At 38.7% G+C, this 26,448-nt stretch overlaps 1 protein-coding gene across 1 annotated transcript; it reads right to left on the bottom strand.

The window, feature by feature from the left end:
* Nucleotides 1-1,454: 1,454 nt before the first annotated feature.
* LOC124861298 (vascular endothelial growth factor C-like) lies at nt 1,455-26,083 on the bottom strand. Its single transcript, XM_047354885.1, has 8 exons — nt 25,263-26,083; nt 15,633-15,894; nt 15,284-15,474; nt 13,927-14,057; nt 13,716-13,819; nt 11,563-11,697; nt 10,111-10,312; nt 1,455-3,230 (listed from the first exon to the last, which is right to left on the bottom strand). The coding sequence occupies exons 1-8, from the start codon at nt 25,362-25,364 to the stop codon at nt 3,110-3,112; spliced, it is 1,248 nt and encodes a 415-aa protein (XP_047210841.1). The 5' UTR covers nt 25,365-26,083; the 3' UTR covers nt 1,455-3,109.
* Between the last annotated feature and the right edge of the window lie 365 nt (nt 26,084-26,448).

Here is a 26,448-nt window from a genome sequence, read left to right as displayed (position 1 = left end):
GCACAGAGAGATCGAGATTAGATTCTGCAGCTAGTGGCGGTCCCATAGTTACAGGACTGAGCTCCATCCTACAAGATGTCAGTGCTCGCAGGTTTTTCACAGCCTACCTCAAGCTGAGCACGTATGAAAGTTCAAGGGTCTCCAAAACAACCACGTTGGCTGATTTGCTACAAATGCTGGTTGAGGAATTGGATGCCGTCCCACAGCAGTGTGTAACCAGAATGAGGAGGAAAGGAGGAGGTCTCCCTCGCACTACTGAGGCATTTTTTTTTTTTTTTTTTATTGGTACATCGAACACAAGAAACCAAACAAGCATCTGTGGCAGAATAATCTGGGAGCAATCCATAGAATCAATTCTGCTGCTCAACCTAAAAATGAAAATGCTTTTTGTTTACAATTTGGGCACCATTCAAAGGAAACTAAACAGCCTTCAGCGTAAGATTTCTTACCTCGGAGCATTGATGTAATCAGCATGATGCTACCTCTCCCATGCTTCACAGCTGGGCTGGCATGTCCAACTGAGGGATAAGGGTAAGGTTTTGGGAGCATCATTCCTAAAGGTGAATCTTCGCCTGCTTTATTCATCCCTAAACCAGCTGTGTTGTGGGATCGTTGTCATATTCCTACATCATGATACTATCACCACTGTAATTCACAACTGGTGCAGTGTTTTTAATTTTGAAAGCTCCCTCCTTGATTCCACAAAACATACTTGGTGTATGTATCTCTTCCAACTATAAATCTTTTCTCGCTAAGGTGTTTGAAGTTTGGTCTTTCTCCAAAGTAAAAACATTCTTCGGTAGTTCCTCAGTTACTGAACATCGTTACCTGCATCCTTTCACCTTAGATCTTCACGGAGTTCCTTGGACATTCTTCCCTATTCTGAGTGCCGATCAGTCCGATTGAGTGATGTCAAACAAATCCTTTTTATTCTTGCAATAAGACACCAACATGTTTCTGCCAGCATGTATAATTTCGACTTTGAGCTCGAGAAATTCCTTGTTTTTAAGTTGTATGCAGTGTAATCAATCAGCAATGCCATGTTCACTGACCGCCTGAGACCAACTTCCAAATTCATGTTACCTTCTTGCTGATGTATTTTTAACGCCTCTGGATATTCAGGGTCCAACAACAACCACTTAAGTTAGATATCCTGGATTTAAGCAAAAGTAAGGTTTTCCTTTAATCTTTATATTTCTAACTGCCATTAGGGGGCATCTCAGTAACTTTGTATATCATCAAGTAAATGTATTCAGTGAAAAATGATATATTTCCATTGTTCTATCGATTTAGCTGATTATTGGTTGATAATAATTGGCCGGGAAGGCCAGTAAGGTTAGAATGGATAACAGCTGACATGAACGGCTACAATAAACATGACAATGATATTCTAAATTTATTAAGATGCACCTGTATGTCTACGGATGAAAATGGGACAAATCAGGTCACACAAGTCAGTCAGACAGAGCCTTTAATCAATACTCAATGAAGTAGTGATTCTACATCCCATTGCACATGAATTACAACCAGTGGTGCGTTTGGATATGTGCAGTTTCCCAGGGCGGCATAACAAAAAGGGGCACAAAAAGAACCAGACCAAAAATGTAGAATTTCTGCGGCCATATCAAGTTTTCTAATGATTTTACGCCACAAAGGACTCCACTGGTTACTCCACTGCGTTTTATCCTGCCCAGAATCTCAGATTATTTCCTGCAATGTCATTGTTTGGGGGAATGACAGGAGGAGTTTACCCATAATGCCTTTTATCCAAGAACCGCTACTGACTACAATCTTGTCTACACTGCAGTCGCTCTTCCCCTCAGCATTAAGCGTTATAACAGAATTTAAATAACTAACGCTGTTTTGGTGAGTCAAAAGAAAAGGCAGCAGTGCAGAGAACGTCATGATTCAGATTTTCCCACAAAATCTAAAAACTTATTGTAAAAGAATGTGATCTGCTTCACTTTAAAACATAGTTCTCTAGTTATTAAAGTGATTTAAATAGTTATTTACAGCTCCTCACAATTCTATCTATTTCACCTTTTTGTTTAAATAGAAAAACTTTAAATATATAAAAATAAAATTACTCGGAGCGGGAACAGATAAATTAGAACCAGTATTGGGTTGCGATTGGACAAAGAAATGCTGATGGAGATGTCCCAAAAAGGTTAATCACATCTATATGAGGGAATGTAAGAAATCGAATGGCAGATTCAAAATAAAATCCTCAAAGTGGACAGACCTCTGTTAAAATGATGGTTATTTGCGATGTAAAAAAGAAAATGATAAATCATTTCAGAACTGTTTCTAACTTTGCTGTGGCATATCTTGTACAATTCAACTGAAAACCAGTCAATGTCAGAGGGAAAAGTGTTAAAAAAGAAGCGACAGCCTGGTTTCATGAGTGCACACATTCAGTTTCAGCATTCAGTCTTCTCTGGTTTGAGTCTATCTGCATACCTCATCTTGAAAACTATTCACAGTCGTCTGATTTTTTTATTTTATTTTTTTTTACATCAGAAAAACCTGGCATTATAACAGGGTTTGTGTACGGTTTGGAGATCCACTGCACATCATTTTCCTTTAGGCCAATATGAGATATGGCCTCAAGATTTTTTTTCCACATTTATTTTGGAAAAGGCATGGAGCCGGGTCTGTTATTATCATATTCACATTCTGTTCAAACAGGCATGAGCTGCAGCTCCTCAGCAGGTTGGTGGTTGGCATTCTTCTTGCTGCAACACGTTATAGCGGGATGAATGCCTGCCCTAAGTCGGCTTGGTCCATCCCACCTTGTTGCTGTGCATTAAAGACAGTCTCAAGGGGTTTTCCAGACAGGATTGCATAAGGGACAGTCTCCAAGATCCTGTCCATATTTCCTGTTTCTAAAGAGTTTTACCAGATACATCTGGCTGCTTGCCTTTTGTTATTATGAGAAAGTCTCTGAACGCCATTTGAGATGCTTCCTTGGAAAGGTGATACAAAAGCTGCTCGTAATGCTGATGGCATGTCTCTATTTGTAGATCCACTTCCAGTCCTCCTGCACTGTCACTCATGTGCAGAAGTTTCAGATCTAAGGTCAATAAACCTCAGTATCCACTCCTCTTCCTCACTTTCTGGTTTGGTAATTCCACTTCATGTACTTGGGGATGCACTGACAGACCTGGCTGCTGTAGTAAAATCCATCCTGGCATTCTCGTCTGGGGTTTCTGCATGGAAGCCTGTAACAACTTGAGAGAGAACAAAAGAGGATGAGAGGGAGACGTGGGCGAAGAAGACAAAGGTGGATTTAAAAACAGCAGGGAAAGAGAAAGATTTTTTAAAGGGGTGAGGTTGGGATGAGGAACAGAGGAGATATAAAAAAAACACAAGGGAGATTATATTCTCTTGGCTTGGTTATTATACATTATTCACATCCTTTTTGGATGAAGCTCAATCCAAGTTTTATTTGCATGTGCATCAAAAGATTCCGTGTGAGGGGAAAAAAGGAGTCTTTTTCCAGAGAGGGGAGCAGTACTCTTGTTTTTAAAATCACAGCAGGTGTACAGTCGCCTGCAGACTTCACTTCATCAACTGTGAACAGATGTTAAATCAGACAAAACAATACAAAGAGTGATTGTAAAGAATAATAAATGCTTCCTGAACCTAAAACCATCACCTTAATAACTGTTTCTTTCCACAAACATATGGAAAAATAAATCTAAAGTTGTCAAATTGGTTAGAACATAAGGACAATAATATGTTTGGAAAAACAAGTCTTTCAATGTTAATTGACTTCGTAGCATAACTTCCATCTATTTGGTTTAGATTATTCTGTGAATAATTTTATTAATCTTATAAAATATTAGTATTGTGATTATCATTATGATGATGATTATTATTTTTATGCACTATCTGCTTTTTGGGTCAAGTTGCTTGCACTCCCATGTCCAGAGAGGCGTAATTAGCCTTCGGGAACCTTCGACAAGTGTTCGGCTATCTCCGGGAATGGATTTATAAGGTAAACGTCTTATGTAGATTTTACCGCAAAATAAGGTATGTAATTCTCTCAAAGTTACATTTTATGCACAAGAAACTTTAAACGTTGAACTAGTGTTTTATACAGAACCGTTTATTTATAGAACACGACTCATTCAGACCACAATTTAAATCAGTTTTCAATTTGACTTTGAAATAAATTTGCACTTGAACTCAGCACGGCTACGAGGTCACAGCTGATGTTAGCTTGCTAATCAACAGCTTCTGTCGCCCCCGTTGTGTTTACGTCGATTTAAAAGCTTTTCACTGGTTAGCAGGGTCAAGGTAAAGTGCATCTGTATTTTTAATTACAGAAAAAGTATCTAAATTAATAAAATAATATAAGATGTAGAGCTCATTAAAATTGCGGTTAGCGTCCAAGCCTCAGATAATAGCTTGTAGCTAGCTTTTATTGCGCACTTACCTGCGTTTTTATTTTTATGCAGTTGATTTAAAAAAATCTATAAATACGTTTGTCAATGCACAGTGTACGTTTAGCTGATATTCAAAAGACATTAAAGTTTAAATAATTTGAATAGTTAATTTCAGACAAATTCCTCTTGTGTGGAATGTGTTGATTTGAATCACAGGACCGTCAAAAGTCGGCTTGAATGTCAAATATATTCCTTGATTAAATTGAGCTTGAGGAAGACTTGAAAACAGGTGAAAAACTGTTCTTCTATGCACCGTTTAGTACAAAAATACCACAATGTGCAATGTTGATAAGATAAAATATGAAATTAATTTAATAAATAAATGTTTTCATAGTTATTTGAATTGGTCTATAATTAAATGTATAAATAATTAAATGTGAATTGAGACCCATGAATAATTATTTCAGTGTTTAATAATTATTGCAGTGTTCTGCAGTGCAACAGGAAATAATTAAAACTGTCACTGCAACTCGTCAATTGGATGCTACTGTTTGATTGGTTAACCTGGCAGTTTTAGACCAATTATTATTAATAGGACAATAGTAATCCCGCCCACTGACTCTGATAGGTAAGGATGACAAGTAAAATTTAAAATCATGATGGATTTTTACATGCAACCAGGAAATGAATAAAAACTTAATTAATTTTGCATATAAAATTGACATTTTACTAGCAACACAATATAGCGTGTTTTTTAAAAATCAACATTGTATTTTATTTTTATTCAAATTAACTGAACAAACATTTATGCAATGATCAAGTCAACTCAATCAGGCAAGTATGTGTGCACAAGACTTGCATTTGACCCAGTTTACATACTTTGTTTTGCTCCCTTGCAGATTGATTTTTGTTAACCTTTTTGTCACATGTAAAATTATTCAGACCATCAAAGAATTTTTATATCAAAGATAACCAAAGGTAATACAAACATGCAGTTTATAAATGAGGATTTCAGACATAAAGGGGAAAAAAGCTATCCAATCCCACCAGTTCAGTGAGTTCAGAGTACCAGACACACCCATGCATGCTTATAGCCAGATCTTATGGAACCCCAAAGCAACACATCATGGCCCAAATTAAAGAAATTCAAAATCAAATGACAAAGTAATTCACATCTATCAGTCTGGAAGGGTTCCAAAGCCAGTTCTAGATGGTTCCCTTAAGAGGTCACAGAAGATCCCACGAATAAACCTTAAGCACTGCAGGCCTAATTTTCCTCAGTTAGTGTCAAGCTTTTTTTAGGAAAATATTCTGTGGACTGACCAGACAAAAGTGGAACATTTTGGATGGTTTGGAGCTGGCATCCAATAACAGCATTTCAGTAAAAGAACAGCAGACCTACAGTCAAACATAGGGGTTAGCTAATGTGGTAGTCTGGGGTTACTTTGCTGCTTCAGGACATGTCCAGTAATAAATGGAAACATGAATTCTCATCTCTTTTAGAAAATGCCAGTGGCTCATTTTGTGACCTTAAGCTGAAACACACCAGTGAATCCACCATTTATTGGCCCTCAAAGGAAAAACTAAATTTTGTATTTGGAGTGGCCTAGCCAAAGTCAGGACTTGTATCCAATTGAGATGATGTCCCTTGATCTTAACTCCACTATGGCTAAACTAAAATACTTCTGCAAATAAGAATAATGCCAAATTTCTCCAAAGCGAAGTAAAAGACCAAGTTTGACACAACCAGTAAGTTTCTCACATAGGGTCAGGTTGGTCCTGCTAGTTTTTCTGCTGTTAGTCAATTGTTACACCTTTAAAACCTGTATTTTATAATCACTCAGGTTTTCTGTGTCTGGTATTAAACTGTGTTAGATGATTATAGCGAGCAAAAAAGCAAAAAGAGAAGAAATCTTGAAAAATGCAATGCCTCCAGTGATAAATCTGCAAATTCTGGGACATTCTGCATGGAAAGCATACCAGAGAAAAGTGTCCTCCTAATTTCCTCCATCAAAAATAAACAGAAATGTTGAAGACTGGTACTCTTCACAAAAATGTTTGATGCTCTTGCATATTTTTTAATTCCACTTAGTTTCTAAGCTAAATATAGACTTGGGTTTAAAAACATTTCGGCTATACTGTGGTCCAGTTCCAGTAAACAGAAGCTGAGAACGTTTATTGAACTGCCATTAAAGGCCACTTGTCTTTATATCTTTGGAAGATTTCCCACATGTAAAGCAAGCAGCATAAATTAGTCATACGGATTCTCATGTCTGCTGCTGTGTTTGCATAGCGCCTGTCACTCCATCTGTCTGTCTCGCTGTCATCGAGTTCACCAAGCCTGTCTCTCCCTGTCCGTTCCCTCTGCAGGGCCTCTCGGGTCAGAGGAAGCTTGATCCAGTGCATGCAGACTGTGGGAACCACAAAACGCGTGCAGAACCCAAAGCAAATGTTTTGGATGCCCGATGTCCATAAAAGGCCACAATGAAACATGTGAATTACCAAAAGAGATGGAAAGAATGAAAGTTCACTTTCTTGAGAGGAATGTAATGAAGAATCCGATCGCTTCTGGGGTAAACGATTGACATTAGCCTCACTAGTAACACATCACAAACTGCTGGTTAATCACGATTAGGCTTGGGCTAGTTTAAAAAGCTCACAGTTTGATTATTGTGAGTAGAAATGGTACAGTTTCATGGTATGTGAACAGAAAAGCTACAAGAAGAATGTACAATGTGACCTAATTTATCTAAATAAAAACATAAAACAACAATTGTTCCTTCAGCAGCTAAACACTGTAACATAGGGATTATTAAAGAGATAATAATGTATATAACATTCACATATTGATACATCGATCGAAGCACAAACATAGAATAACCACCCGCTAATTTAGTACCAGATTTTAGGTGCTTATTGTGGAGAAAGTTATTCCTTTTTGTAGTTTTACTCTTTGCAGAGTAGCACAAATATACTAAGCTGGTTTGTTAGTCAGGCTATCTGCTCGGGTACAACTTCCAACTAGGTTAGATGGGAGTGATAGGTGGTGCTCCTTACGTTTTCACACCTTGTCTGTTTTTGTGTTTTGTGACTGAAAATATTTTCAAACAGCTTAATTTCTCTTTATGTAAGCAAATGAAAAAACAGCTTTTGTTCAGCCACCTGACCAGCAGTGTGCAGCAACAGGTGAGGGAAGGGAAGCACTGTGATACAGAGAGATAAAACTACAGTCACCCTGGCGCTTTCTAAGTAAAACGACTTTAAGGTTTGAGATGTAAAAGCAAATCGGACAAAGATAAATTGTTTCTCTATCCTGTCATAAAAAACAAAGAATTAAATCTGTGCAGTTCATAAAAAAATCACTGCAATAAGCTATAACCATACAAGAAGACCATACCCACATTGGAATAAGGAGGTGGTAGCATCATGCCCTGGGGTTACCTTTCTGCAAATGGAAGTAGACTTTTTGTGAAGGTGAATTGAATCCTGAACAGTTCTGAATACCAGTCAGGTCTGACCAAAAACCTGCAGGTGTCTGCTAGGGAGCTGAATATGAATATCCTCACAATTGAAAAGATCTGGAGAAACTTTAACAAAAAAATATTGCAGTCTTGTTGTGGCTGCTGAGACACTACTACCAAACTTACTGGCTAAAATAAAATAAAGGCGGTTTAACAATTTATTAGTTGAAGGGTGTGCACACTTATGCAACCAGGTGGTGAAATCTTTCTTCGTAATAGATTTTTTTTGTTTTTACCTAAATGTCACCTAAAATGTGGAAAAAGTTTTGAAATGATATATAAATATTTTTTTATCCACTTTGTGTTGTGATACTGGTGACAAGTCCATGCCTAGTCATGATGCCTTGACACATACTGGTTTTCTGCTGTAGATGATTTAGGATCTTAGTGGAGATGATTCATTGGTTACTGTAAGACTGATCATTCCCATTTGTCAAGGGTTTTGCGTTTAGAAAATTCCACTTTTTGACTTACTTCACCTATTAGACTGTTTTTAACCAAATCTGAGCCATTGTCAAATTATTTAGGCTTATATTATGGCGAAAGTAAGAAAGAGTATCTATTAACCTAAATAATCTGTTTCTTGCAGGATTAGAGACAAGAATAAAAAAAACAATTGAAGGGAAGGAAGACCAAAGGTTGTGATATATGAAAAAAGATCAGCTGTATGTTACTGTTATTGCATTGAGATACAGTTACCAGGACATACAGGTACATTTTATATATATATAAATGTATAAAAAAAAGTTATTCTCTAATGTCATTGTGAGCAGATTTTTTTCCCCATCATTGACTCTATTCTAATATTTCTAAAGCTTCTAGTGTTGAGAACTAATCAGAAATGTGCAACAACTCCTGGAGTTTCTTACCAACAACAACAAAAACCCCACAGATATGATAAGTTAATGACTATTACTAGCGGTGTCTGTTCAGGTGTTGTGCCAGCATGTTTTAAACATGTAGTTGGAAAGTATAGTATTTGTGCAGATAGAGTTGTGGTTAAATAATCACAATATTCTAAAAAATTAGGTCTGGGTTTAAAGTTCTTCAGAGCACTGAAACAGCACTTTTAAAAGTTTTAATGATCTTTTATCAGCAACTTATTCAGGCAGTTCTGCTGTTTTTCTTTTAGAGCAGATAGCCGTATTTGACAGTGCTGACCTCGGCATCATAAGGTCTTAGCTGGAGCATTGTGGCATAAAAGGAACCAAACTAGAGTGGTTCTGAAGGGAGTTTCTCTCTAAGCCCCACAGAATTTATTTCTTCTTTAGCCTTTATTACTTCTGGAATTCCTCAGGGCTTTATTTTAGGGCCAATTTTATTTTCCATCTAAAGTGTTCCTCTTTGGGCTTCATCTTGAAAACATATAACATCTCTTTTCATAAATATGCTAAAATACTCAGATGTACCCTTGGCTGAACTACAACCATGTCCATTTTGGAATTGATTTTAAGTTATATTGTTGACCCTTTAAGGAACTGAATGGACTGGCTACTGAGTATCTGTGTTGACCTTTTTTAGGCTGACTCACCCTCTACAATACTTAGACCATTTGCTTTAGCTCAGGGATTTCCAAAGTGCGGTCCGGGGGCCATTTGAGGCCCTTGGCCTGGTTTTGTGTGGCCCCCAGAAGGCAATTCAGGAATGATTCAAATTTGGCTCAGCTCAGGTAGTTAATGCAGATTGAGACTTTTTATTTTAAATTAAGACAAAATTATTACGGACAAATTAAAATCTTCTTATTGATCAAATATCATTGATTTTTTTAAACCATATGCAAATCTCAGAGGTTTTAAGGCAGCTTTTGAACTTTCATTTCTAAGTTGCAAGAAATTAAATTTATTCATTTATTACAGTGTAGGACCACATCTATCTTATGACGTTTTGCTAAGGCAAAAGCAGACATTGGTACACTTATATCTGCTTTTAATTAATTTATTAAACTTGGCTAAATACAGAAAGGCATTTTGAAAGAAAAAGTTTCCTATGGAGCCCAAACGAATATGTGAATTAGATTTTAATAAGGCGAAACCCTTTTTAAGTTTTAAGATGCCGTTCCTAAAAAAAAAAATCTGACTAGTCTATTTGTTTAATTAAAGTATTACATGCTTAGTTTATTGTTACACTGAGAAAAAAAAATCCCAATAAAATGTTTTTGTGATAGTTTTTAAAAATAGATGTCCTTCTGCTTCTCTCACCTGCAGGTGTTGGGGTTGAACCTCTTGCCCTGCCGTAGACACGTCTGTGGACTCTCTCTGCACTGACACAGACACGTGTCGGGGTTTAGGGGCTGATTCCTGGGACACTCCACTGCGCACACACAACCACACAGCTCGTTGTCCCACCGCTGTCCAGCAGGACACAACTTCCCCTCGCCTTGGCCTTCGCACTGGCACTCACCTGACCGCAAAGGTAGGAAAAAGAGGGAAGGTCAGTTTAGTAGTTACAAATCCAAAACCTCATTAATTTTTAAAATGTGTATCAAAACATGCATTCCTTGTTTTATCTTGATAGGTGTCAGTATAACGTGACATCAACCCCCAATAAACTATGTAATATGGGCCAAAAAGGAAGCCATGTGGTGCTTTTTGTTGGTCCTGTTTATAACCCAGCCTGACCCATCTGTGTTGGCTGATCAGAGGCAGCTTCAGGAAAATGTTTTGGACTTTCCAGTGTCTTTTACTAGTATTCCCATCCGTTTAACTTTTCCACCTTCTAAGTTACGATAACAGCAAGCCTTGATGTGTTTTATTAGGATTTTATGTGATAGACCAACACAAAGGGGTGCAAAAAATTGTGAAGTAGTAAGAAGAGGACGACCTTAAAGGCTCCCACAGAGTCGGGGGTATTGTGTGTGTACTTTGACTCCACGTGCAACATCTGCAGATGCTTGAGCTTTCATTGTTGAGCTTAACAAATTCCTACGTTTCCCCAACTTTCTGCCACGGCTTTGGAAAAACAAAAGAAAAGAAGGCTATATTTAAGGCCATTAAACCAGAGTAGGGACGAAGATGGCGAATACCATTCGCTGGTGAAGAACATGAAGACGATGGACAACGAGAAACACTGAATACTTCCAAATGAATAGTGGTAAGTTTGATGAGCTAGTTGGGCGCCTAGCCCCGTTTCTTCTCCACCTGGGCACCCAGCACATACCTGTCAGTGCGGCACAGAGAGTGGCTGTGACACTGTGCTTCCTCACGACTGGGTGCAAGGGGCAGTGTATCGCTTCCAGCTGTTGCTTGTCTGTCACAAATAATGTCGCAGGTGAGTCTTGAATTAAGCTGACGTACAGATTCCTGTTTGCCCATTCCCCTGAACACTCCCTCCCCGATAGTAAAGCATGGTGGTGGCAGCATCATGCTGTGTGGAGGCATTTCTTCAGGAGGGACTTGGAATCTGGTGAGACTTGATGGGATGGAGTTGAATACAGGGCAAATCCTGTTAGAGGCTGCAGAACACTGGAGTGGAGTGTCAGCCCATCATATAAAATCCCGATAACATACATTCAAGTTTGTGTTTGTAATGAGACAGAATGTGGAAAAGTTTAATGGGTGTGAAAACTTTAGTAAGGAAGTGTATGTTCTGCTTTAGAACAGTTTAAACAACATGCTCTGAAATGACATGCCATGTCTGATTTGTCTCCTTACAGGTGTTTTGATCCAGTTTCCAGCCTGGATCACAGCTGGCTTCCGTGAGTCCGTTTTGACAGAGACACTCACAGGTGGATTCTTCCAGAACCCTGTTGGGCCCGCAGAGAGCCAGCAGACCCAAGTCCAGCGCCTCTGGAAGAGAGAAGGCATTAAAGAGAAAAACGGTATTTGAGATCAAATCTAAAGGTTGATGATGATGTTTGAGTCATTAAAAGCTAAGATGAACTTTCTAAACACCATACTTGATAATCTTCACCATCTAGATGATGATGTTTAGCTGAAAGCCTCAAATGACTCATTATTGTATCTGAGGTTCAAATCAGCTGTGGTCAAAATTGCAAAGCAGCTGGCATGTTCTTCTTCTTCATCAGCCGAGCGTGTCACGTAACCAACAAAGAAGACAACGCTCCTCTGTTTATGTTATTACACCCAATTTGCATGTGGAGACTTGAGTTTGAACAAAGTAATTTAAATATTCACCCTACCGGGTCCTAAATAGTTAGTTTGATTATGTGTTAAGTCAGGTATGAGGGTTTGGAGTTGGAAAAGCTATTAAAGATGAAGGGTGCTGTACATGATTGTACAAGAAAAATCCCACAAAAACATTCCTGCGTCAATTGTATCAACATTGCGGCAGAGAGAATTAGTTTGAAACCCTCTGGCACCATCATCAACTTCCTCATTTTACTGTGGTTGTCTCTTAGGGGTGTGCAGAATCTGGGCTGTATCTAGAAGTGTTTTGCACGACTACCATTAATCATCTAAAAACAATATTAATTTATATAGAATGTCATTTATTGTAGATACAATGATTTTGAACAGAAAATGTTGAAAATCCAGCCTTTGATTTGAGTCTTTTATTTAGTGGATGAAAAAAATCCCTAATTATTGGTACTCTGAAGGTTTCTAATAACATAAAAGTAACTAATGAGGTTTTTAAAACTTATACAGTTTTAAGTTGATCGTGTCCTGGAACCTAATTAATATTCCATTATATCCAGTTTTCTTGGATTAGAAATAGATGAGTAAACTGATTTTCCTGCTGTTTTAGGTTATATTTTATGATTTAGTTTGTTTTAAAGTGTTTCATCACAATAAAATATTTAGAAATATAATGACATTTTGTTAGAAATTTTTGTTTATCTTTTACTGTATTTTAATTTGACTTTTATATGTTTTGAGTTTGCAACCTGTGTTCATTTTTTACACTTCAATTAGTAATATATGGTAAATATGTTTATATTTGGATTTGAATTTTTGGGCCCATTATGTCAATAAAGTAGATTGAAGTGCAAAATAATTTAGAGATGCTGATGCGCTGAAAACATTAAAATTAAAAATAAAATAAAAAAATATATCAAAAATATAAATATATATCACAAAGGCACAATTAATAATTTTCTCAAAGAGAGCCTATAAGCCCATATTACTCTGAGGTATTCTAATTTATTACCTTGATGTTTCTATGTACCTAAATATCAATTTATTGTTATTCGCATGCAAAAAGGAAACTTGTATCAATCTCCAAAAATGATTGGAGAAAGTGGCTCCCAAGATAGTCACTGGATCTTTCTGCAGGATATTGATCAAAACATATGGCCAAATGAACACAAAAATGGTTCCCCAGATGCTAAATAAACCTTCTTTCATTTGCATTTTCGTCTATTGACCAGGGGTCTCCAACTCCAGCCCTCTGGAGCGACTGTCCTGCAGCATTCAGATGCATCCCTGCCCTAACAGGTCTGAACCAAATGAATGGGTTATTTCCAGGCCATACTGAAGAGGTAATTCAACCATTTGATTCAGCTGTGCTCAAGCAGGGATGGATCTAAAAGGTGCAGGAAACCAGCTCTTAAGGACTGGAGCTGGAGACCTCAATCTTATAGGAAACCGTTGGGGTTGAGCTTAAGATGTGAGAGCCTAGTGGAGGATCCGAGTGTCTAGATGGTCTGGAGAGATTGTTCAAATAGGAATGCTTAAAGGCTCGTGTTTCTGTATCTCCCCAATTTCTAAAATGTTAGAAGAGAACATGTCAAGTTTACCAGTAAATGGAGAACTTCCATTTAATTGATGTACTTACGTTAAAGGTTCTTCTAAAATGCTCAGTGTGTGAGTGTCTCTACAACGTTCAGTGAAACATCTCGTCTCACCTGTTTGTTTCTGAGAGTAGCTGATCGTGTCCACAGAGACGCACACACAGTTCACTGGATCCCATAATGATCCTGAGGCACAGGGAAGCTCAGGAGGGGAACACCTGCACATTCGCAGACATAAGCAGTCATACATGTTTAATAACACATGAATACACAAGGCGTGATTCAGATGTGGTGGGAACAGACGTCAGCAAGTCCTCTGACTCACAGATGATCTGTCGCCGCTCGTCTTATGATGGAGTGGAGCGGCCGCTTGGAGAAGCATTCGCATGAGGTGTGGTTGACAAATGTGACCATGGCAACTGTGCGATCCATCCTGGGTGGAGACAGCTCCATCAGCTGACAGTGATGAAGATAAAAGGTTTAGAGATGTTCTCAAGTCATTTTTTTCAAATGAGTCTCATGGTTTTGTTGTAGCTACTTAGGTGCGACTCAAGTCTTTGTAAAGGTTAGTTATAAGTGTTAAAGACACATCTAGTCTGCCTGGTTTTATAAGAGCACCAGTGTGCCTTGTTGTCAGCAGTTGTTGTGAGATTGTACAGCTTTACGTGACTGGATATGCTGTGTCCAGTCACAGGCTATTCCCCCTGGACTGGGCTTTGTTGTGCTACGGTCGAGCCAGATACATAATTGTCAAATTTGGTTTTTAGCATCCAGATGGATTTTGAGGTATAAAAACAGTGAAATACCAGATTTACAGCATTTTAATGTTTTTGCATAATGATTTTATTTATTAAGGGAAAGAAGCTATCCAAGCCAACCTTTCCTCTTTGTTTAAACATGAATTAACAGTGATTAACAACATTTTTTGGTTCAGTTTAACTAGCCATGTTCAGGCATGATTTCTGCAAGGCTTGTAGCATCAAGAAATTACTTAAATAGAATCTGTATGATGACATGAAGTAGGCTAAAACATCTCAAAAAGAAGCAATATGGCGTGCCCCGATCAAAGAGATTCAACAACACTGACACAGCATTTTAATCAAAACAACATGCCGACATTAAAATCTGGTGGTGATGTAATTGTCTGGAGGTGTATTGGTACTACAGGACTTAAACTGGTCACCATAACTATTGGAACCATGACGTCTGCTCTGTGCTGAAAATGATGAAGAATGTCTGACCATCTGTTCCAGACCTTAAGGTCAAGCTCACTGTTTATGCAGTTGGACAATGATCCAAGGCACACTATCAACTCCACCTCTGAATAGCATAAAAACGTTGAGGTTCTTGTGTGTTCTAGTCAAATTCCAGACTTGAATCTAATTGAGATGGCGTGACGGTGGCATGACGTTAGACATGCCTTTCAAGCTGGAAAAGTTTCCAGAATGGTTGAATTAAAACAATTCTGCTAACAGGTGTGGCCCAAAATTCCAGTGATGTAAAAGGCTAGTTATCGCAAACACTTGAAGGCATTTTTGATAACTTTATTTGATGTTAAAATGTGTTTGATAATCGGAAACATTTTAGTGTGGCAACAAAGTAAAAACAGAAGGAATCTGTTAGGGGGCAGACATTTTTCTCGACATACAACAAGAAGGCGAGGATCAATCTGTGTTACTCACTGTCTTATTGACGAGACTGTAGCTCGTATTGGTGCAGTAAAACGCCTCATTCCCACAGCATCCACCGCATCGATGCAGCACCACACAGCGAGGGAGGTATAACTGACTGGTGGATTCTGGGTACTCTTTGGCCACCTCTACACACACCTCCCTTGGCTGGCATGATGTCCGCTGGATCTCTTCCAGAATGACTGAAAACAGGATTTTATTTAATTTGTTTGTTATTCAATTAGAAAATTATCTCTTGTACTCTATAGCGAGTCAATAAAATTTGACTGGTTATATCCTCATATATCTCTAGGAGGTGTAAAACCAATTATGTTATTTTGCTCTCATTCTTCAAGTTTACCTGCTAAAGTTCCATCCACTCTGTAAAGAGCCTCCTCCCGCATCTGAACCCACATACCATCATCGTTAGAGCGGACTGAAGGGCTTGCCGAAGAGGTTGAAATAGATGAGGATGGAAAAGAAGAGGAGGAAGATGAGGTGTGCCATGTTTTTCTCCTCATACACTGCTGGATCAAGCTGTATTCAGGGTAGAAGAGCTGCAGGAGCTGGTCCAGGCTTGTTATCGTCTCTAAACCTGACTGGTCATCGGACTGTGCTGGAGCCTGGTGAAATCCAGATAAATCAGAATCAGAAAAGATTTATTGCCAAGGACGTTTTTGGACATACAAGGAATTTGTTTTGGCGTAGTCAATACAAATTAAACAGTATAAACAGTATAAAGAAAGGATGATGGACTTTTATGATATAATCTTATACTTTTAATTCATTTTGTGTGATTACATACTCTCTTATAGATAGATGAAGTCATAAGGCAGGAGAATTTTAGGTTAAAGGAGACATTAAGATGGCTAAAATGAGCCTTGTTTACTGCATGAAACTCACATTTCTAATATGAGCCAGTGTTAATTATCCTAAACCTGTTCACATGTTCTCACATTACAAACACAACCATGGTATCCTTTATACAAATTTTATTTAAGTTTTGTTGAACCACCCTTGCAGGTGCACATCTGTCTCAGTATATCTCTACCAGCTTTTCACATCAGAGGACAAAAATGTTTGTCCATTCATCTTCGCAAAATAGCTCGAACTGCACAAACAAGCATCTGTGGACATCAATGTTCAAGTATTCCTACAGATTGGATTTAGGTCTGGGCTTTAACTAGGCTGTTCTAAGACATGAGTTTGCTTTGATACCCTAAATGTTTAGGGTCATTGTCCTGGTAAAAGGTAAACCTCTGCACTAGTCTCAAGTCTTCTGGAACCTTTAACAGGTTTCTGCCCAGGAACTCTGACCAAGTTTCCTGTCTGCACTGTGTAACATGCACTCAGTTACTATACTAAGGGAGGACTGTTACACTTCCAAAGGTCGTGAGAATCTCGTCTGTGTGATGGCTGGCGCTCATGTCACTCATCAGTTAAGGGATTTGCTCTGTGGGGGCTGCATTGTGGTGTCTTTGGGGATCTGTGGGGGGTCCCTGGCTTCAGTCGGCACTGGGCTTGTGTGGTCGCTGGCGGAACAAGAGTTGGTCTTTGGACCCGCCCCCTCCTCCTTACATATGCAACACCACACAGCAGTAGGGTTGTGGTGTGTGTCACGATGGGCTCTGTGTTGGTTTACTACTCTCTGTGAGGTCTGCCCTGCTTGGTGGCGGGCGATCTTGCTGCCAGGGGTTGGTGCGTGCCCTGGGCTGCTGGGGGGCTGGTTCCTAGGCTTGGTATAGCTGCCCGTAGCTGCTCTTACCTGCTGTGGATTGTAGGCCCTCTACCATCCTCGTCACACTTACACATGTACACTTCCAGGTGACAAACTGAAACTCCCCCATCACAACCACATTTATCTCTACACATTTGCCCACCCACCAACACGCGATTACTCAAAATGGCTGAAGGTCATACGAACATGTTACTTTAACATCAATGTGGCCTGCCTACTTTGATGCTGGATTGAATCTGGGATTAATAAAGTTAATCACGCATATAGGATACTGTCTTGAGATATCCTTTTTGTAGGGCAAAACTTCCCTGGCACATGTAGGCAACCATCCGCTCCATGTGGTATGCCTGAAACGCACTAAATGACACATAAAAAAAAAAAAATTTCTGCAGATTTAACAGGTTTCTGCCCAGGAACTCTTACCAGCTTCTCGGTCTATGCTGAGGAATACGTTCCCAACAGCATGATGCTACCACAGCCATGTTTCAGTAAGGATGGTGTTTTCAGGGTTATAAGCACTGTTTTCCACCACACGTACTGTTTTTCATTGAAGCCAAAAACTTCAAAATTGCCTGATACATTCTGGATCTCTTCTTTCCACTCTTCAGTACCAGATTTGTGGATTACATGAATAATAGCTATCCTGTCAACAGATTCTCCCACCTGTGCATCTCTGCAAGTGTTGACTGCTGATAATGCTTTTCTTTCCTGGAATGTCAATTTAGATGGTTCATCTTGTCTTAATAGGATTCCAGCTGTGTTATCCTCCTTTCATTTTAGGATGATTGATTGAACAGAACTTGTTTTAGAACCTAATCCTGCTTTAAACTTATCCACATCTTCCTTCCTGACCTGTCTGCTGTGTTCCTTGGTCTTCATGATGCTGTTTGTTCTCTAGTGTTCTCTAACAAACCTTTGAGGCCTTCACTTTATGTTCATTAAGGTGCATTTTATTTAGCAGCATCAGAGTAGAGGGGGTGAACGCAAATGAACGGTACGCGATCCGGGTTTTTTTTTTTTTTTCGGCACTAGAGGCCTTTATTTTGATAGTAAGTAGACAGGAAGGAGGGGCAAAGAGAGGGTAGACCTTTGGCAAAGGTCGCCAGGTCCAGGACTCGAACCCGGGACGGCCGCTTTGAGGATTATAGCCTCTATATGTGGTCGCACGCTAACCCCTACACCACGAGCGCTGCGCCACAATCCGGTTTTTTATGTGCAAGAAAAAAATGATGTGAAAAAAAATGTACATTTCTCTCCACAACCAAGCACAACGTTGTGTTGATCTACCGTATAAAATCTCAATGAAATACATGAAGTTTGTTTTGTAACGAGACAAAATGTGAACACGTCTAAAGGGAATTGAGGAGTGAATGCTGCAAGTCACTGACTGGATGCAATCTGCTGGGTTTCCTTAGATAGAACAACTTTTTATCCAATTTGAATAAAAAGCTAACTCCGACTGCACTGTTCAATGATTAGGATTAATTGAAATGTATATACCTGACTTTTGTGAAGTGCCTTGAGACAACATGTGTTGTGAATTGGCGCTATATAAATAAAACTGAATTGAATTAAATTTAATTGAATACTTCTGCAAGCCATTGTATTATCCAGATAAGATAAAAAAAAAAAATATTTTTATGGGTTTAAAGTAAAGACATTTCTAGCCTACAGTTTATATTTATTATTATAAACCTGTTAGATATAGCTGAGTTTAAATAGTTCAGCCTCACTGGTTGTGCAGGATAAACTATGAATACCTCCGCTACCAATGTGTTGTAACATGCCGCTGTCTGCTACTGTTAGTAATAAAGAACAAGCTTGTCCTTCCTTCACCTTCGCGTTCTTCTTGTTGCTTTGAACCCAGATTCAGCTTAGCTAAAGTTTTCTTATCCATATATTTTGTCAGATAAGCTGGAATCTCTAAAACGCCTCTACAAACAAAGGTTTGAATATGGGTTCTCATCCTTTAGTAACGTTAAGCGTGAAACTGTTCAAATCAATTAAATAATTGGCTCTCGTGACAAGTTTGCTGCCAACTTCCTGCCACATATGAAGGAACCAAATAGACTGGTGATTATTCTTGCTGAATATAATTATAATGTCATTAGATTTCATGCAGAAAATCCAATTTTACGGTTGACTTTTCTTTCTAAAACCTTCTTACTGTGAGTCACTCAGAAAAATAATTTTTCTGCTGTGACGACAGATGATTCAGTTCCAGTCCGTAGAGCAACAGTAGATGAAAGAAAGCACAACAATTGTTTAACGGACTGGGTGATCGAAGCTGCCTTATCATCTGTGGGTTTGGAAATGTCAGGGGAGTGTTCTTGTTGTTTCACTTTTTCTTATGGGAATACAAGAGGCTGTTTAGGTTCACAGGCTGAGAAGATGCCAACTGGCACAGCTGGCATTATCTAAACAGGAACCAGATCTCTACTCTGTTTTATTTATCTTCTCATGTCTTCCCCTCCCAAATCTTCCTCCTATTAATTACCTCCCATTTTCCTTATTTTCTCATGGGTGTGCTCTGTATTATGTATCATTTCAGTATGAAATTCACTCAGATTAAAATTCATGCTGGAAAGAAAATCTGAATTTAATCAGCGGTTTGGGTGGCGCCATCTGGGTTTGCCAAGTGTCCATAACAACAATGAGATGCCTTTTGATGTCAGCTGAGACTAAGATTCTGATTTTCTGGAGCAAACACTCAATGTGGGTTTGATGTGAAAAAAGTGGCCCTACTGTTAAGTAAGGTGGCGGCCCCATGATGCTGTGGGACTGTTACACTTCCAAAGGTCATGAGAATCTCGTTAGAGAGGTGGTTACTGCCAGTAAACGGAAAATTGGTCATCATTGGCCCTTTCAGCGGGATACCGATCTAGAACATATAGCCGAATCAACAGTGAAATACAAAATCAGTCCTCTTTCATCGCTGTCGAGTGCCCCGACCTACAACCTGTAGCAAACCTGCAGGAATGCGTAAGATAAGACTTATAAGAGGACCCCACCTCGGCATCTGCATAGCACACCACTAATCCAGAGTCTGCTGGGTCTTTTTTTGATACTGTCAAATAGAGTGGTTGATTGCTTCTCTTTGATTTGCAGTAACTGTGGTTGATCTATAGAGACGAATGGTCAACAAATGGTTTTTCTAAGACGTCATTTTGAGACTATGCTGCTACAATAAAGGTTGCAGAAATGCCATTAATGATGAAGGGCACTGCAGAACACAGGCCTGCAGCAGCTTTCTAAGGCATATTTTAGATAATACCTAGCAATCTCATGCTGTCATCTATGGGGTTCCCCAGCGCTCAGTCAATGGGCCCGTTTTGATTAATAGATATTAACTGCTCTAAATTTAAGGGATGCAGATGAAATCTCTTACTTGGCTGAAGTGATATGTAATTCATCTAGGGATTATAAATGTAGGAACAAAATTACATTTAATGCTTTGGATTCATGGACTGACATGAGATTCTGATCTCTGGAGCTCCAGTCCTGATGTAGCTTTTATTTTGGGTGTTACTAAAAGGTTTTAATTGTTTGGTGAGATTCATGGGGACACATTATGTCTGGCAGTATAAATCGCATTACTGAGGATTTAAGTTTTGTTTAGGATGGTTACTCCATCCATTTTGTCTCACTCTGTGAAATGTTCCACATACCGCTGATCTTAAACATTTACCCCAGCCCATGATAGGTCCACCACCGTGCCTGTTGATAGTGATTATTAATGAGAAATTCTGGAAGCCTGTTCTTGCATATTGTGTCTGAATAAATGAGATTAATCTGTCAATATGATTTCCTTACTTGCAAATGTTCAATGTGTAATATTGTGGTTTTTAATGAAGTCCATTTACAATTCAATGTTTCACGTACTACCAAAATGAATGCAAGCCCATAGCACTATATATCCCCTGCCGTGCCTGACAGTTGGGAGGATGTTCCGTTTAAGAAAATCACTTGTTTTTGTAAACGTACTCTTTCTCATTGAATCTGACATTGGGGTTGATGGATTCTATTCTTTATTAATTGACAAGTTAAGTCTTCTACGCATGGCTCATTTCCACTGCAAACCCCCTTTTTCTGGGACAATAGTAGTTTTGTGGACCATTATTATGTCCCCAGTGTTTCCACTGTATTCATTAAGGGAAAAAGAAATTACCAGTGTAGAAATTTACTCCAGAAAAGTAGGGAGGCAGCACTTTCTTTACTTTGAATGGAGTTCCTGTGGAGGTTCAGTGCTAGTGATTTCTAATATCATGCCATTTTAAAATAATCTACTGCACAAATTGCCTTTTTACTGTAACTGTAATAGATTTTACACAATAGCCTCTTAAAAAAAAGGAGGAGCCTTAAGTGAAAGAAATATTTTAGGGTTGTAAATGGTTTAAGTGTAAATGGTTGAAGACAAAGAAAAAGGTCATTTTTAGGAAGTGAGGCGCCACTGCTGCATTTATGTGGTTTATGCTCCTTCATTGCACGTAACTCAGGCTTTATTTGTTAAATATTTCTGAAGGTTACAAACTTCCCTTGACTTTAAAGGGATTATAATTGAGTTTCAGTGTTAATGCTGTGAAATGAAGTTTAAGGCAAGAACATCAAGTTTTAACCCAGGCCACAGACTCTCCTTCCGCTTAGAGGGATGAAAATATAAAATTTGTTGCAGTTAGACCTTTTGATGGAATTTGTGAAATAACAGAAGTATAAAGTCTAATAGCTGTGTCAGAATAATCGGTTTTACTTTTATTGCTGACACTTTAGGCTTTTATTTTCACAATGAGATCCTGTCTGCCAGGCACTGTGCCGCTGAGGAAGCTTCAGTCAACGTTGCTGCAGTAGGAGGACTTACTCCTTCAGTGTCAGTGGCCCACAAAAATCGGCCATGGTAAATGGGGGAAAAATTTCCAGGGTCCCATGGTCAAAATGCCCCTTTACTGCTAGCCCCACATCACGATGAGACCATCACTGTGCCCTATACTTAGGAAGATTTATTTTTCTTTTCTTTTTTTAAGAAATTGTGGACCACTGTTTTTTGAAACATACTTAAGTTTATTATGACTTATATATTCAACCAGCTTAAAAGACTATTTCACATGTAGACTTTTAGGGTCAGGGTGCTTAAAATGGCTGCACAATTCCCAGCTCTCCAGATATTGCTGTATCTCCGTATTGCTTCCAGCAGGGTTTGATGGCTTCTCTTTCTTTCACTCATTTTCAGATGCACCTTTGTTTCATTATTTGACTGAAACTTTCCTCTCACTGAGTCTACATTTCTTTGAGATGTGGTTGTGTTTTAGAACCGGAGCTTTCGGACAAAGGACACAGTAGAACGACCGCTATTACTGAGTAAAATGAGCTAATGTTAAACTGTTTTATAGTGAAATAACTGCATATGACTTAATGCATAGTTTTCAGCTTGTTTCTGTCATAGCAGTCTCGTGTTTCCTCTTTCACGTATAAATTTTTTTCCCTTGCATTGTTGAGCGATCTCATGTCATGAGGTCATGGCCATGGGCCTCTGCTCTGACGATGCACCAGCTACTACTCCTCCAGCGCTCTGGGGTGTGTCCAACATTACACAGTGTTGGCACAGAGACACAAATATTTACACAAACCCATACATTTATCACTCAGCCAGTTTTCTGTTAGACATAACGTGTTTGAAATTGTTGCTTAGGTTTAAATAAAAGGCTTAAACTGGACGTTCACCTTAACATTTGTGATTGAAATGTCAAGAAGAAGCTAGTGGGTTAAGTTCCCCTCCTACGCAGATGTTGCTAAGAATCCAAGCAAGTTCTTGGTAGTAAACTGATACCTTTATCTGTAAATCTCTACTTCAGCTCCACTTTATGTTTCCCAGAAGCACATTTTTCTGTTTTGTAAACACAAACCAGATAAGGATGCACATACAAACAGCTTGAACCTAAAAACTGCACCCACCTGTTTCATGAGCACTAGAGAAGCAGATGTCAATATAAGTGTTTGATAAAAACTGGCTGACACTTTAGAAACTTTAGGAACATATTTTGTTCACTGGTCTCAGGAAATGGATGTTTTTGTTTAATTTAATGTGAGGAAAACTGTTCTGGGTTTAAGCATAAGTGTTAGAATTAGTTCCCTTTCTGTGGACAGGGATAGATTTTAAGTTAAAATTGCAAGTGTTTAATATTTTGCCATTGAAGTTTTCAGTAATTTATAATCCATGATGCATTTTTAGAATCTACTAAATTAAATGGCAGTAGTTGAATTTAACAGCTTGTACACCTTTAATTCATCTCCTTATGTTTTATTCTTTCCCACCTGAGACACGTCTAACCAAGGGGAAGTGACAGAGATATCTTTGATTTAAAGCCACCCTTTAGAGCAGAAATACATTTGTTATAACTACAAAGGACAGACTAGTGTTGTGCTTTCTCCTCTTGGTGCCGTTGAGTAACTGATATAGGCTTTCAAATATTTTTCTAGTGTCAATGTCAGGGTCAGATCAAGGAGGATGAAGGAGGGAGGAAATTAGATATACTCGGCAGACCAAAACAAGTATGGAGAATAAGGATTGTACCTCGTTGTAACAGCCTGATGGATCATAGGCTACTTGTATAACCTTTAAATTGAGATTATATGTGATTGATTGATGAATTTTTTTTGATCCTGCCAGAATGACTATTCGGCCCCCTGTAGTTTATTTCCCGCATATTTAATTGACATTGTAATGTCCATATTTATGTGGTCACTCCCTGTCTCTCATAGTTTGTTGGTTGAAAGATTTAAAAAAGGCTCTAGATATTCATTATCCTGGCGTAGATCTAAGCTCCAACCTAAATCAAGTACTGTATATACATTATTAGAAATATGAAATGTAAAGAAAATGTACAGTTAAAGCTTGTTTAAATAGTAAAAAAAGACCTCCTTGTGCATCAACTTTAAATACATATTCGGTAAATGCTTAACAGTTTTAGATCCTCTGTAGTTTGTGTAATTCTGTGTTGTTTCGCTGTAAAAAAAAAACCCAAAAACAACGTTATCTCTGGTTTGTTATTTGGTTGGAGATCATATTTTAAAATCATTTAGCCTCTACATGCCAATTATATATTTGGTCAGTTGGATGATCTCTAACTGCCCTTTAGTAGCCACTATATCTTTATCTTTAGTAGCTACGATGCTAAAGCTAACACAAAATGATGAGGGAATTGCAAAGATTCAGGGAAATGTGGGTAAATCATAATCAATATTAATATTGCAATATTCATCAAAAGCATCTCAATGACATGTTTTCTCATATTGTTTAGCCCTGGAATGATATGTTTTTGCTGGTTTTCAGAGTTTGTTGTTTAATAATGATACTACTGCTACCGTGTTTCACAACTCTGACTAGTTTCTTATGCATCACATCCTTATAAACCACAAAGTCATTTATTTCTCTGTCCTATGCACGAAATCCCTGTCTTCCTTTACCTCTCCCTTTCCTTTTGTTGTTTTCATGTTAGTATTGGTGTATTTTTAATCTAGTTCTTGCTTTACTTAGGTTTGATATTTTCTCCTAATGTGGTATTTCCATGCTGTGATGAGACTTCGCTCCTTTAAGCTTCATCTTTGTTTCAGCTTCTAGATCTCATTCCTGTCTTTTACTTTACTTTACTAATTTCTGTAGCAAATTATGAATTATTAGGTGTTACACCATTGCTGTTCTCATGATATTGGACTGAAATTAGTTAAAATGTCTTGTTGCAGAGGAGAAGTTACTCTTGGTTCCATGCTGATCCCAGTGGACTGATGTCGGGAGTAATCATTGTTGGTCAGCAACCTTTGGGTAGTGTAATAATACTACTACATTGCTCTTGTTTGTAAAACTTCTAGTCTGCATGTGGATTCGTGGAGACCAGAGTCTTCATACAGGTTCTATTTTAATACTTTAAGCACCGGCTGTTACTGTTGGAGCTCCTGGGGAATTTATTCTGCTTTCCTTTCAGAATTCCTGTCTATTCCCATCTGTGCTTCTCCCCCAAGGAGTGCTGTCTCTGTTGTAATGTGTTTCTCTGGTAAACCCAGGGATAATTCCAATGTAAATACAGCGTATCTGCCTCAGATAGCACTGCTCTTGTGAAAGTTATTTGATCATTTTTGCCTTTCGGTGAGGATGATTTGCATTGAACAACTACAACATATAAGGAGACGTCTTAATTGGTTTCCTAAAGTCTTGGATAAACTTTGGGTTTGACAAAAGATAAATGGAGAAGTGGAGAGTCTTACCTCTGTGCCCATGTCTCCAGTTTGGTAGTAGTTTGTGTAGTCATGTCCTGAGCACAAATAGCTGAAGTTAAGCATACATAGGAACACAGCTGGTATCCACATAGTGAGGGGATGGAGAGGGGGAGAAGGAGGAAGTTGGTGAACCTAATGTGAAAGTCCAAGGTGAAGAGGAGGGAGAGGAACAGGAAGGTTATGGTAGACTAGGCTCCTCTTCTCATTCTATCCTGGGACAAAGTTGCTCCTCCCGTGCAGGTCGTTGGATTTAGGGAAACCACCTGAACAAATCATGATGAAGAAACCTTCTCCTCTTACTTGAGTCAAGCACAGCTCATTTGTTGTTTCTCCTTAGACCAGGTTTCTCTTCCTTTCCTGCTGCTTCTCCATTGCTGTTAATTTGACGACAGGTGTCCCTCTGGGTTTTGTCTTCACTTTGTATTTATATCTGCTCTGGCCTTCAACTTGAATGATCTCTTTCTCTTCAGCCTCGATTGTACTCGTCTGTCTCCTCTCCTTGTCCTTCGCACTTTTTCACCTTGTTTGCTTTCTTTATCTGTCTGTTTCTCCTTCCCTTCATGCAGCAGCTGTGCAGATTATCGCTGCCCTTTTTTTTATCCGGCTCCTGTGTCTTTTTTAAAGCCTTCAGGGCAAATCTCTCTTTCTCCTTTCTGTCTAAAGCTGTCACAACTTTTCCATCTGACGGTTTGATCCTTAGAAAAGCATCAAAGTGGAGGAAGAGAAAACAGAAAGAGGTCCAGCTTTAGGTTTATGTCCAAACAGAGTGAATGCTCTTCCTTCTCATAGGCGTCTCGCTGGAGTGAATGAGGTAAAAATACAAGAATGGAAGGCTTGTATGTGGTGGGCGGGATGAAGGATCTGAGAGGCATGGGATTTGTGCATTTCAGCTGACTATACTGCCCCTTTCTCTTTTATTTCATCTGAAATTGCAGGTTATGCAGAGGCGGCAGAACCACACGGAGATCGGATTTGAATTTACTGGAAAAGCTCTTTTTCAGCCTTTAAGAAATCTTCTTGTGCTTAGAAACACCGTATCATGAAGTGATCCTCAACGGCTCTCTGCTCTTTTTGCTTGATGCATCTTATTCCTTCAAATTGTATTGTTTACTTTTGCCTCTGTGTGGGATAGAGACAGAAATGAATTTTCTCTCACACCTGCAGCTCAGAGCCT

Source organism: Girardinichthys multiradiatus, chromosome 24 (genome assembly GCF_021462225.1).
Source record: "Girardinichthys multiradiatus isolate DD_20200921_A chromosome 24, DD_fGirMul_XY1, whole genome shotgun sequence".
Lineage (NCBI taxonomy): Eukaryota > Metazoa > Chordata > Actinopteri > Cyprinodontiformes > Goodeidae > Girardinichthys > Girardinichthys multiradiatus.
This window is presented reverse-complemented; position numbering and strand designations above follow the sequence as displayed.